The sequence below is a fragment of the Emys orbicularis genome, chromosome 4, assembly GCF_028017835.1.
Source record: "Emys orbicularis isolate rEmyOrb1 chromosome 4, rEmyOrb1.hap1, whole genome shotgun sequence".
Taxonomy (NCBI): domain Eukaryota; kingdom Metazoa; phylum Chordata; order Testudines; family Emydidae; genus Emys; species Emys orbicularis.
This window is the reverse complement of record NC_088686.1, coordinates 94400860-94415747: the sequence shown is the minus strand read 5'-3', so window position 1 is coordinate 94415747 and position 14888 is coordinate 94400860. Positions and strand designations below refer to the sequence as shown.

The window sequence follows — 14888 nt, the reverse complement described above, 5'->3', positions numbered from 1 at the left end:
TCCAGGTCCAGGGTGATCAGATATGGATGGACCTTCGGTATGACATAATCAGCCAGCATCTTCAACAGTATCAAGAGCCATGTTTGTCTCCAGTAGTAGCAGGCTAGTAAGATCATGGAAATTTTGAAATTGGTCAGGACCTTTGCAACCAGAGGAAAAGTATTCCTAAACATCCATCCTCAGCATTCTGACAAAAGCACTAGAAAGATATCCCACAGGTGGAAGACTACTGATTGTTTTTTAACAGGCAGTTGTGCACAGATCTCTCTCTGGTGTGACCTACTCAAGAAAGCTCTGATTCACTACATTGGCCAATAGCAGAGGTCCACTACTTATTAGCTTAAATTGGTCTGAAATTATGTCATCCTTTCCTGCCATATAAATAGAAACCAGGAACACCTTGAGTGAATCTGTCCAATCTCATACTTATGGCCCAATAACAACTCCTATCCCTTGTTCATAGGGCATCCACCACCCAGATGAGATAGCAATGTGTGGTTTCTGATCTCTGAGCTTTTGGACCTAATGAAGGTTCCTCATGTGGACACATGGTTACTTATATTACTGTTTGTGGCCATCGGGTTCTTATTGATATCTGCTAACTCCAGCAAGGCCTGTTTTAGATCTGCAATGTTTAGATATTTTCCTGTGGTGGGAAGCCTTTGAATTGTGCCATGTCAACCAAACCTTTTAGGTACTCCAGTTGCCATGGGGGAACAAGGTGAGACTGCAGGTCGTTTATTTTGAATCCTAGTGACTCCAGCTCCCCAATAGTCAGAGATGGTGCTTAAATTTTAAGGTGTAAGGTTATTTGACTAGTCAGTTACCTAGATACAGGAAAACAAATTCCAATCCTGTGTAGAAATACAGTCACTAATGCCAAACATACACATAGTGTGAGTGCTCACCCAAAGAGCAGTACTAAGATTTGGTGACATGGTTACTCTATAAGAAATCTAAAATCTATTCCTATCTGCATGTAAACATCGGTCAGTTCCAGAGTCATGTCCTTTAGGAGAAACATGACTGTTTCCAGAGATACTATCTTGAAATTTTCTTGCAGATAAAAATTTGAGGTCACAGTGATCCAGAAAGAGCCTTGCTTTTTTGTTTTCTTTTCTTTTTGTTTTGGGCAATAAAGAAAAAATCACGGAAGCCCATGACCTATCCCTGACCTTTACTAAAAATATCCATCACAAAATGGGGAGCCACTAGGCAGCTGCGGGAGCCTGGCTGGGAGGTACAGGGGCTCCCACCAGCAATGGGGGCTCGGAGCTCCATGATCCCCTCCCCCACAGCTCTGAGCTGTGAGGTCCCCTGCCGTCAGAGGCCGGGAGCTGTGGGGGCCGGCCAGGAGCTGTGGGGTCCCCCCTAGCCCCTGGAAGCTCAGAGTACCCCAATGCCTGTGGAGGCTGGGAGCTGCGGGGTACCCCCTGCTGCCCATGGCAGCAGGCAGTTCTGGGGAGCTGCAGGAACCCTGCTGCCTGGGAGCTCTGGGGTCCCATCTGCGGGATCCCGTTTGCTGCCCGTGGCAGCCTGGAGTTGTGAGGTACCCCCACTGCCTCGGAGCTCCCTACTGCCATGGATGGTGCAGGTACCCTGAAGCTCCTGGCTCCCCCGGGGGGTGGGGGTACCCTGCAGCTTCCAGCTGCCTGACTTCCGCGACCTCCATGATAAAATTGTAGCATTACTTATAGCCCATCTTAAACCTCATTTGGGGTAGGGGGATGGTAAGATCCCAGCAATGGGTTGGATGTGGGACCTGGATGGAAAAGAGGGGGGGGGGTTGGTGGAAGCCTCCAACTAGATATTGAAATGATCATGGAGTTACCTATACTGTTCACTGTTTTCTGCTGGGTAGTCCCTGACATCCAATAATAAAGTTGTTGCCTGATTGAAACCATATCAAGTGTCTCCTGTTCTTCTTTCGGTATAGCCAGACAATTCCTCCAGAGCAAGTTCTGTGGCTCCAATGGATGCTCCTGAAGTGATAGAAGCCTTAGGAGATAAAAAGCACTATGTCTCTCTCTGACAGGCAAAGGTGCAAAACTGCCAACATGAGGTACACTTCAGAACACTTCAATACCTTAAAAGAGTTTGCTATTGATGAGGGAGCTTAGGAATCTTTGACTGGCGGGTGTGTGCGCGTTTGGAGTGGAGAGAACAATACTATTCAGTGCTCTTGCTTTCACACCTCATGTAAAAGTTTAGGTTAGAGCCTCTGTTGTTTGACAGGAGAAAGTTTGTAAGACAGACCCAATAAACTATGTATACAGATATAGTCTTTTGTCTCAGTTTTTGTGAGACTAGCTTGCTTGATACTTCAACAGTTAGATCCTCTAAAGCACTTGTTAGGAAAAATGTTTGAGAACTGCTGGGTAGACATGTCTAGAGCACTGCATCCAGGATTAGACTACATGTGACAACATCTATGAGTACATTTCATACCTACGGTGACCAGATGTCCCATTTTTAAAGGGACAGTCCCGTTTTTTGGGACTTTTTCTTTTATAGATGCTATTACCTCCCAGCCCCTGTCCCATTTTTTTTCCACAGTTGCTATCTGGTCACCCTATTCATAACTGAGCCACTTACGATAGGCTCCCAGTTACCTATTATAGTAGTGATGTCTGTCTACAAGGGACAATGGATCCATCCAGGAATACTTCTTAAAGATGTGAAACAGAGACGTTAAAAAAAAAAAAGTGCATGGAAAGAGTAAAGCAGGTCATGTATACAAAAATCATTTGTGGAAGGGACAAGTGAGAAAGGAACAAAGCCTCACCCCCACACAATCAGAAAAAGCAAGCATCAGCAGTTGAACTGGCCACAGGTTGCAAATAGAGAGTTTTTACACTGATCCTGCTCAGAAAGGAACTGGTGACTACAGCTGCAGGTGACGTGTACATTCCACCAGGAAGTCTGATGTAGGATGCACCCTTATAAAAGCAACATTGTAGTGCTTTGAGTTCAGATGGTTCCTGGCCTGGGCTGTGTGCAGGAGCATGAACACAAAAGCCACGCTTGATCAAAACTGTGTAATCAGTTTTTCAGAGATTCAGTACTATTTCAAACACAAAATTATTTTCCAATAGCTTTATTAAATTGTTAAAAATGTTTTGCAAATCATTCCACTCCCCCACATCAAAAGCATCTGAAATTATAAATTCCGCTGTCATGGTGGTATACTAGAATTATTTTTTCAGGACTAATTAAAAAATTGAGTCAGGATTATGACAGTGTTTAAACTGTACTAAGCAAATATGTTTATGCTCATCTGATAGAAACCACAATCCAAGAACAATACAAGATTAATAAAATATTTATCTCAAGAAAGCTCATTTAGAGCTTGGAAATAATCATGTTTGTTATTAAAACGAAATTGGTACTTTTGTAAGCCTCATTGCTTAATTAAAAGTATTTAGCTCCTCCATAGCACAGCTTTGAAAAGATCTGGGACTTTTTAATTTTGTGGCATCAGGATGTAATGTCTCCTGACAACTGTTATATTCTCCCTTGCTAGAAGAAACAGCATATGAGGGTCAGATCTTCATTGACAAAGAGTGCTTCCAGCTACGGTGTACTTGGTGCTGGTATATAGACAACAAAGCAAGTGGCAATGTGCAAGTGAATAAAATAAAATAAAACAAAACAAACGGGAGTAGCCATTCCTGAGAACCCCTAAAGCACAACTCTGCTCCCTGTAGAACGCAAATATAAAAGGTGGATAATTGCTAAAGTTAATAAGAACAATTTATTGTGGTTTGTATAAAAAAAAAAATCACAAAAACAAGAACTAGAAAAAAATCCAGTTTTCTGACGTATTTGTCAATATACAGTGTAATTAAAGTAATTTGATTTCCTAAAACCCAAAACTAATGAAAGTTTTATCACAACTAGGATTAAACATTTTATTAATACAACTTTTATTTCTATAATAAAAATGCATATAATCCAAATTATTAATAATCCATGTCTTTATGAGTTTGCTGCTACATTACTTTGCTTGCTTTGTTTTGGCAGATGCACTAAGCAAAATCAGATTCTAACAGTTTGACCTCTCTCACTTCTTATGTCCTCCAGGGCATAATGAAACTCAAGATACAATCCCACAGCAGTTAATGAAGCTTAACCTCACACCCTCTTAATTACCAATGCATTACACCAACTATAGACATCATACTTCTCTCTAAGCTATTTTACAATGCTACAGAAGTACTACTGTGCTATTATTTAGCACCATAATCCAGGCTATATGTGAAATCCCTCTTAAATAAAATCCTTTGAACCTTGCAGGTTTTGATAACTGCATAATTAACACTAAAGAATCTTAAACATTATCCTATTTATTAATACATAAATAGTTATTCAAAACAGCTTTATTTTTAAGTGTATTTTGCAAAGCAGTTATTGCCACAGGTGTGATTACGGAATGTTTGAAAGAAAAGAAAAAAACTAAAGGATATGACTCACTGTTGATCTCCATTTGCAGCGATATTTAAGTAGTTTTAAACCCACACAAATATAAATGCTTCTTCATTATGTTAATTTTTAGCATTTAAAGGATACCAGTTGGTCAGTCAGGAAGGGTAAATACTTCATTTTAATAATGTATTACATAATTGTTATTTTAACCAAGAAAAACTGAAGAGGATTCCATTTCTTTTGGAAACACTTTTGAAGACAAGTACTATTGTTCATGAATACAAGTGACTGGACACAGAATATATTTTCGCCAATGCCCCACGCCCATACAATAGTTCATTTCCATCTCCAGGTGAGATTTAGTTCCTTTCATATTCTTTTCTGGACATTCATAGTAGAGAATGGATGCCAATAGAAGTTAAATCTGAATCAGAGGGCAAACAAATCCTCCCTTACATGTATTCAAAAAAAAGATAACTAAATGGAAGTTTGCCAGTGACTACAGATCCATCATGTGACCAGAGATTTTCTCATTTTGAAAAGTTCTTTCTCTACTATACATATGTGCATACATATGCAAAGTCTATGGGTTAAGAGTCATGTATTTCTCTTTTTCATGAGTTCCTGTCACCATAACTCTTTCCAACAACATGTAAACTAGGAATACATAGGGGAGGTTAATCTGTTTTTTCTTTCATTATTCTCTGAATTAGTTCAGGAAAATCTCAACAGGACAGGATGAATAAAATAAAAAGGAGAACACCACAATAGGAGTAACAAGGAGAGCCCCATTGAAAAAGTTGAAGGTATCAGAGGCCCAAATCCTGAAAAATGTTATGTACATGCTAAGCTTTCAGGACGTCAGTAGCCCCAATGGCTTCAGTGGGATTATTCATAGGCTTAAACATGTGTTTAAATCTTTGCAGGATCAGAGCAATACAGAAAATATTTTTCCTAATTTCCTTCATCATTGCTAAAGTGATAATGGACACAGTATAAATAATCACTTCAAGGAAGCATACGATCAGTAGTATTTACTTTACTGTCACAAGCCATATAATACCTAATTCATCAGAAAAGTGTGGCAGCTCAGCTTTTCACTATTTTGATCATTGCATGTAGGATTTTCCTCTCTGACTGTTCCTTTTTGCCATTTGTTTGACTTCTCCTTATTCCAAATAAATATTGCCCCTCTGCTTGAATAGTATTACTGGCCTGATAAGCATTATCTTTGGTTAATCCATTTATTTTTCTTTAAAACTATACAAGAACTGAATCACAGACTCCAAGGACAGAAGGGACCATTGTGATCATCACTGTGATGACTTTGCTTTAAAGAAAGTGATTAGACCAGCGGTTCTCAAACTGTGGGTTGGGACCCCAAAGTGGGTCACAACACCATTTTAATGGGGTCGCCAGGGCTGGCTTAGATTTCCTGGGGCCTGAAGCTGAAGCCCAAGCCCCACTGCCCGGGGCCGAAGCTGAAGTCCAAGGGCTTCAGCCCTGGGCAGCAGGGCTCGGGTTACAGGCCCCCTGCCTCGGGCTGAAGTCCTTGGGCTTTGGCCCCTCCATCCAGGGCGGCAGGGCTCAGGAAGGCTAAGGCTAGGTCTACACTACCCGCCTGAATCGGCGGGTAGAAATCGACCTCTCGGGGATCGAATTATCGCGTCTCGTCGGGACGCGACAATCGATCCCCGAATCGACGCTCTTACTCCACCAGCGGAGGTGGGAGTAAGTGCCGTCGACGGGAAGCCACGGAGGTCGATTTTGCCACCGTCCTTACAGCGGGGTAAGTCGGCTGCGATACGTCGAATTCAGCTACGCTATTCGCGTAGCTGAATTTGCGTATCTGAAATCGACCCCCCCCTGTAGTGAAGACCTGCCCTTAGGCTTTGGTCCCCCCTCCTGGGGTCATGGAGTAATTTTTATTGTCAGAAGGGGGTCGCAGTGCAATGAAGTTTGAGAACCCCTGGATTAGATTTAGATCATCTGAAATTAGTGCACATGCTATTTGGCAAAACTGCTGCAGGATGAACAGTGTTGATCTAAACAGATTTTTGAAAAACTTACTCACAGAGACATTTTGAGGTAAATGAGTAGCAGGAATTATATTGCATCAATTGAACATGACAATTCTGAAAAGTTTGATTTTAAAATACAATTTGGTAACGCTTCTACATGTAAGACGGAAACAAAATGCTGACCGAAGTGCTCTGTTTTTATAATTTGGTCTTTTAGTTATATTTTTTAGTGTATGTTTGGTAATCATGTGTAATATTATGCGCCCAGCAATTATGTAAGTGATTCAATATTCTCAGATATGACATTATAGATTTTGATATTCTAAATCAAAAACAAAGATCTAATGAAAAGAAAACCCACTAAGCAAGCAAGCAATGAACAGCAGTCATGAAACCTGGAGTTTAAATCTAAACATTTGTTCTCTTAGGTTCCTGCAAATCTTTCCACGATTAGGGACTGAATCAACTCTGAACTCCTTCTTGCATGATCCTTGTTTAAAAATGGCCTCAACGTTATTTTCTCCGAGAGAAACAAAGAACCTTTTCCCCATTATAAACATGCTCTTTCACACTCATGCCTTCCCTGTTTCAAGTTTTATCTTGAATTATAATTGTAGGAAGGCTTGAAATAGACATTCTATTCACCAAATATACACGAAAAAGAAAACAAGGAAGAAATAAGATCCTACACAATTAGCTTTTAAATTTGGAGGCACATGCTAGTGCCAGCTTCTAAAAGTTGTAGAAAGCTGAAAATTAAATCTAAAATTAAATATTTAATTCTTCTTCATTTCTGATGACACTACCAAATGGCTATCTTTTCTTCAGAAAGAGAAATAACAGAAGGTGGAAGAAGACTTCAATAAGAAAATGAAGGCGAATACAAGCTTCACCTTCTAATAGTAGAACCTGGAATTAGATTTCTATATATGTGATAAACGTAATTGCTCACTATTGGCACTCAGGCCCAAACAGCATTTGGGACCTTCATCTTCACTTCTTCAGCAGCATGTTGTTATAGTTTTATGTAGTACTGTTATGACAGTGAAACCTTGTGTACTTGGCTGAGATGCACAGGAAAGTTTCAGAAGTACAACTCTTTAAAGATATGAATGTGGAAGTTCAGTTAGGGAAGAGGAACTGGCATAATCAAAAGAGATGGCAGAACCTTTCCTATAAACTGATATTAAGCAGGAACTTTGGAGATGTATCAGCTAGGTCACTTTGATAAGCTCATGCAATTTGAAAAGTACAGTCATCAAAAGTGTGAATCAGAATGCAAACCTGCTTGTACACATTTTCCAATGATTCAATTTCTTTGATGTGCATCCAAATAATAACTAAAAATGCCATCTTCTGAAGTAAACATGTATCCTTACGTTCACAAAGAATTCCTTTGCAGTAGGAGACAGTGCAGACCACTGTATTAAATTAGGACATCTGCATCCCAAAAGGTTAATCTGGAAGTTTTAGGCACCAGTCAGATTACTCTTCCCAGATTTGTCACTCCTCCTTTGGATGAAAAGCTTTATCTACTGGTTTGTCTACAAGAGGAAATTTACTGGTATAGTTATAATGCCATAGTTATATCTATGTAATTCCTTGTGTGGACACTTATTAAGAATTTTTTTTTCTGATTTAGCATATGTCACTTTCAAAGTATAAACTAAAAGGTGCTCATTCTGGAATAAGTCTATCCACATGGGGAGCTATTCTGGTATAATCATAGTGGTACAGTTATCCCAATAAATTTCCACATGAAGACAAACCCTACCTATGAAATCTCCAGTCTCAGCCTAAGAGCACTCTTTTTGTTAAATCAACACCAAGCCCAGGTAAGCAAATGTTTTCAGATTTTTGCCCACTAGATCTTCAGTGTTCATTTCGTAGCCTGGATAAAACTCTTATTTTGCTTTAATTAAGGATGATAAACAGTACTTCCACATAGTAATTGTGGGTGTGACTTGCAGCTTTTGAAGACATACCTATGTTAGCTTGAACTCTAGCTAGCTTGCTACAAAACAGAAGTGAGGACACGACACCACACGCCACACAAGCACATATTACACCCCCCTCCTCCATATCACCCTCACTTCTATTTTTAGCTAACTATAACAAAGAGTGTGGGTAGGCCTATATGATCCACAAATTATGCCCGTGGCTGCAGCATAGATGTAAAGATACTCTCAAGTACATGAGCTTTATAGGTACTCAGAGATTCTCATCCAAACTGGGGGATAGGAGGAATGAGAAATGTAGTGAACCCAAAGCAGATTAGATATTTTTGAAACGACCAGGCAACGGAGATATGAAAATAGATACCTTTGATATTTGTGTGTGTTGCTGAACCAGCAAACCTGGGAGAGGGCGCAAAGGTTGCTTTAAGACCACCTTTTAGTTCCTTGTTCCCTGGGGCTGCCAGGAGTCACTTCAGTCCCCAGCCTAACTTGAGCAGATGTAGGGCTGTCCTAATTCAGTTGACTGCAGTGGCCTCCAAAGGGCAATTCAAAGGTGTGGGGGGGGGGGGGGGGGAGGGAGAAAGAGGGCTGGATTAGGGGTTGGTTTCATAGAGTCAGTTACAACAGATTTACATTGCCTTGGGATCCTCCAGTTAATTTGAATTATTTTTCTCTTCAGCTATTTGAATACTGATAATTTCTTATGGTGGTGTGTTCTATTTCCTCTTATTTTATGTCTAAAAGACCCCTGATATTGACTGCTAAAATAATTTCACACGTAAGTGTCCTCATGCTGGCTTCTAATAATTTACAAAAGGGGTAGAGAAATGTAATTTGAGTTGATAATCACTAATTTCCTAACCAGATAGCCGTTAAAACATTACTGTATACTGTTGCATACAAAGGGAGAACAGTGTTTTTATTTTATAGGTAAAATTCCCATCAAGATAAGTTACACAAAATTAAAAGACCTGTAAACTTATTCAGTGTTAGGGGGAAATGTGAGTTGGGATCCAGGAGTTAATGGAGATTTCATAATTATAGAAATTATATATTGGAAAAAATCTCTTATGCCATCCAGTCCACCTCCCTTTCAGTGTAGATGGCTCTTTGTAGCATAGCCTCAGGCCAAGATTTTCAAAAGTAAGGATCCTGATTTTCAGAAAGTGCTGGACTCCGTCCCTCTTAAAATTAGACTCCTTTGAAGGATCTCATATTGGATACCTAAAATCATTAGGCACTTTTGATAATGTTGGCCTTAGTCCTTTCTCCAGTCTAATTTTAAATAGCTCAAATGAGAGGCCTTTCACCACTTCCATACAGCGACTCTTCTTTACATCAAACCACAAAACTCCGAGATTATATTCCTTCTCCATGAGACCACAGTCCAAATACAGCATTAAATTCTAGCATCTCAATGATAGAAATTAACAAATCAGAAGACGTTCTAAGAACAAAAAAAATTTAAAGGAATTTTTAAAAGAGTTAAATTCATATAGCTTGGCAATGACTAAGAGGTGATGTATAAATCTACAAATACCTAAAAAAGAAAAGGAAAGAGAGGAATTACTTACTATGGAGTTGTACCAGTGGATTTTACTAGTATAAAAGGAACAACATTAAAGAAAAAGTAGAGCAAATATTAGGAAAAGCTTTATAACAGTGAGAGCTACTAGATTATAGAATAATGTGTCTCCCACCTTTCCCACCCATGTTTCTTCCAACACTGTACAAATGCTCTTTGAATACCTCTTCAGGTCTGCTTCTCATAGACTAGCCCTCCTATAACTCTGAATGCAGTGAAGACCACATGACTTGAGACATTTAGAACAAAGTGACATGGGCTAGAAAATGTACGGCAGAAAAAAAATCTGACAGATGGGGACACTAGATAAGTGTGTAATATATAAACAACTTTAACTATATCTGATACAGTTTTGTAACAGTTAATTCTTAATTTATTTTATACCAATTTTTATTCTCCTTTTTTAGCGATTGTCCTATTGCTTCAATTGAAAAAGTACTAAAGCAAATGGATTTTCACCTATGCTATTATTCAGAGATTACCAAATTACAACTTCATGAGTTTTTCAAAAAAGTATTATTTAATCAATAAGGAGCTGACATTATTTGGGCTATTTTTATACAGAGAGGGGTTTGTTTTGTTTAATTTTTGGTGCATTTTGTTTTTTGCACTTTATTATACACATTAAATGTATTTAGGGAAAGGATGGTGGGGGGAAGACAGGAAGGAATAAGCTAAAAGGAAAAAAACAAAGGAAGGGTGAGGGAGGTAAGAGGGGAAGGGGAGGAAAAGAAAGGAAGGATGGAAAGAAGCATTAAGGACAAGTGAATGTAGGCTGAAGAGAAGTGACTGAGGAGATGGTGGGAAGGGGCTGGAGCATATACCCAGTTGGCACATGAGAAGAACAATGAGAGTAGAACTGTAGAAAACATAGCTGGATGACATCATCTGTGTCCAAATATGCCTGCTGCTGAAAATACTTCTGCAGCAGTGTCTCTGGTTGGCTTTACCATGTAGTTTCTTTCTTTCTTTTGTCCATACGGCTAGGGGGCAAATATGGGATCCTAATATCTCTATCATGAGGGGTAGGGAAGGGTTGTCTCCCCTGCACAGTTCTGGGTCTGAAGGTCATTGTGGGGAAGGGGTAGTCCGCAGCTGGGTCTCATCTTTCTCTTTCCCCACTATGTGATGAAGTATTTTGCTGAAACGGCTTGAGCAGCTGATCCTTCTAGCTTGAATCTAACACCCCCAAGTTGGCTCCACCCATTGACATATATTTTGAACAGTGGTTTACTTTTAAAGTCTGTCCTCCCGCCATGCACACACATACACACGCTATACAGACTGGAGTAATAAACTGATTGGATTTTTATAATGTGGCAGTCACAGTGAAATGAAGAGAATAGGTCTAAGAAACAAAATAAAATATTTTATTGTATATTTCTTTTTTGTCAAGGTTACATATAAAAACCTTTATTTTAATTTCAAGCCTAACTTTACTCATTTTTCAGTAGCAAATTTTATTAAACATATTAAAATGTAAAATGGCAATTTCACATTCCCACTCTAATCAAGTTCAACAAAGGGTTGGCTCCAGTCTTTTATTTTACGATTTCTTACATAATGGAAGTGAAGTATACCATAATAAATCTTCTAACACAAACTCCTAACACTTTGTACATTCTTACTTATGGTGGAGACTTGTCTTTTAGATAAGTATACTGACTGAACAGAAATGCTCTGAAATGTTTAAAATATCCTGTTAAAAACATCATGTATATTGTTCTATAGGATTTTCTACAGGGGTGTAATTTTTTAGTGTTACATCTTAATGCTGACTTCCTGAAGGAGCTTTGACTACAATAGGCATGAATATGTTTTGAAAGGATGATGGATAAATTGCTGGGTGGTAATATAACATATCTTAGGCAGCTGATGGGGCTTTTTTTCTTCTACTTGTCTTTTAGTTATACACAGTTTTAAGATAATTATGGTCTATAAGATTGTCTTTTCCCCTTTCCAGTACCAGCAATATTTGTCTTGGTTACAGGTTCCAGAAACACCCAATCATACATCATAAAATTAATGCAGGGCAATTATAGCATTTAACATTGCACTGTATGTACAAACTGTCAATGTCCTTGTTTTGGTCAGTCATTTTCTGGATTAGTTGCCGGTGACAGGTTTTTAAGATGCAATAGTTTATTTAAATATTAGTTAAACTATAGCATGCTGAACTCATTGCCATAATTTTATCTAAAGAAAACTGACAGTTTATATAACTCATGGTTTAAGAAAGATAAAATCTTTGTCTTTCCACTGACTGCAACTCTACAATCCTCACATTCTCCAAAGCTCGGTTAACCAAAATTCTTAGTTACATGAATGTTGGGATACCATTAAAAAGAAACTAAATATCAAGACCCTAAAATTGAGACACTGCTCAAAATGCATTTACGGGAAAATTTCTAATGACGTTTCTTTGTATGATTCACAAACAAAACTGGACTTTGAATGAAAAATCCGTTTAAAGAAGATAAATGTTGACGTTAAAGAATCATCATGTTTTCCATAAACCTCCTGCCCCTTTCTAATAAATCAAGGGTAGCACAGAACAACATATATTGACTTATAACATTGAAATATAAAATGAAGAATTGTTAATGGTAAGATTAAGAGCTTTGATAGCTATATTTTTAATGATTTGTAATTATGTACAGTGAATGAGCACAATTGATGCAACATTTAGGCCAAACCTTTGGCCGACATAACTGTGGTTTTGTCAATTCTTCTTTTACATAGAATTGCTACTCTGATTAAAATGTTTTGTGACAGAACAAAGATAACATGTATTGAAAGAAGTAAGTAGAACATATCATGATAAACATATGATAAATAAAATATATAATGATATATAAAAACCTCCTTTCTCCAGGATAACCCAGGATAGGGTGTCACAAATACAAAATGACCCAGAAACTGCAAATCCGGCAGGAAAAATACAGAAGTTGGGTAACTGAAGCTTGCGCATGCATAGTGTACGGGTTACCTAAAATCCAAAGGGCTGATGTGCTAAAAGCCACTTGGATAAAGATTAAGTAATCTGCAACATAGACATATATAAAAGACCTAAGTGAACATGGGCCCAAACTGGAGAAACACTACACCAGAAACTCAAGAATGGGACAGAAGGACCAGACCCTGAGATCAGAGAAGGCGACAACTATCCTGGAAGATGGAAAAACTTCACAATGCCCCAGAATGTGGTAACTTGGGCCCATTTACCAATTCTATCTTGTCTATTATAAAATATATGTTCAGACATTGTAAGTGACAACAATTCTGTCTGAAATTATATAAATAAAGACAAAAAATGATTAAGCCTAAATTAGGTGGATTTGTGACTCCGTTTCCCAACTTTCACCCCCAGCAATGAAGGCCAGATATAATGTCCTCCAAAGTTTGACTTTTTGGTGAGTTCCAGTCCTGAGAAGCTCAGAGGTTCCATAGGAGAGGACCTCTAATCCAAACTATCTGAAAACCCTTTATTCCAAAAGCTAAGTAAGCTAGTTTTTGGGAAAAGTCTTAAGTTTCCTGAGCGTTAGCGACCCAAGTACATTCTGGGCCACAGAGCAGAGGGAATTTGAATGCAATGACTGAATAGGTTCCTACTGAGTATATGTATCCCCATGCTGTACCCCACACTCTGCTTCCCAGGCAACGAGTGGTTGCTAGTGCCACTCCCAGGCTGACTTCATGTAAGTAATGTAGGCTGACCGCCATTAAAGGCTCTACACTACTATGTACAGAGCACTAGGCCCCCACTAACATCAATGGGATGTGCTTTGTGGAACCAAAGACAGAGTGCGTAGGACATTTCAGGATCAATCCCGGAATACAGTCACTGAAGCGCACATATGTAGATAATACACTTCCAGAAAGATACACATAGCAGAAGCACAAGTGTAGCACTTATGAAGGTTTTTTGCACTTTTATTGAGGTCTACAAGGATCTTTTTAGCAAGGGAGAAACTCAGTATTCAAAGTAGTGGCAAAATTGTGCATACAAGCTGCTGTCACAACAACCCATATTTCTTTTCCCCCAGTTTGATTACTACTTTGCCAAATTTTCTCAGTTATAGCAATCTTAGGTGTTATCATTGTAATAGGAACATATTTTAGAAAAATGAAATTTAAAGATTGCCAATGTCCCTTTACCTTTTTTTGTTTAAATATCATATTAAAAATGACTAATCATTACAAAATAGTTATATTAAAAAAGGAAACTTAGAGCTCTCTTTGTAGTATATCGGTCAAAATCTATATATTTCAAGGTTTCTCGATAGTATTTCATTTAAAATTTCTTAGATATAAACACAGGAAACAGCAGCTATATAATTATGAGAGACACACCAAACTGTTTTTCAAACTACTTTGAAATTAGCTTAATTACTATTTATAACAGATAATCAAGAAAATACATTATTTACAATTTCATCTAAGAAAATCAGTGTGTATAATGTAGAATATATATTTTAGAACCTTATTAAATTAATCAAGGGATTAACTTTACTTTGTAAACAGGTTTGTAAAAATATCTGGATTAATAAACTATAATCTAATGTATCAATTTTTTTACCTTTAAAATGTCAGCAGGATCCTCTTTAGCAGAAGCAACAAACAAATTATGTCCACAGACTATTCCCTCTGCGAGGAAATACTTGAACAACAAGTTGGAGTAAATACCGTATTTATCTTCCTCTGTGGAAATAGAGGGTTTTTTGGTTAGTCACACAATGCAAGGTGTGTGTGTGTGTGTCCCACCTTTCCCACCCATGTTTCTTCCAACACTGTACAAATGCTCTTTGAATACCTCTTCAGGTCTGCTTCTCATAGACTAGCCCTCCTATAACTATGAAGAGCCAGTGAGGAACCCAGAAGCACAAGCTAAGCAAGATG

General features: G+C 38.4%; 1 protein-coding gene across 1 annotated transcript in view; it reads right to left on the bottom strand.

Annotated features, from left to right (window-relative positions):
- Nucleotides 1–14888, bottom strand: part of ELP4 (elongator acetyltransferase complex subunit 4) — a 268089-nt gene that overhangs the window by 222701 nt on the left and 30500 nt on the right. Inside the window, exon 3 of the mRNA XM_065403949.1 lies at nucleotides 14569–14690. Coding sequence (XP_065260021.1) covers nucleotides 14569–14690 — 122 coding nt within the window. The remainder of the gene's footprint in view (nucleotides 1–14568; nucleotides 14691–14888) is intronic.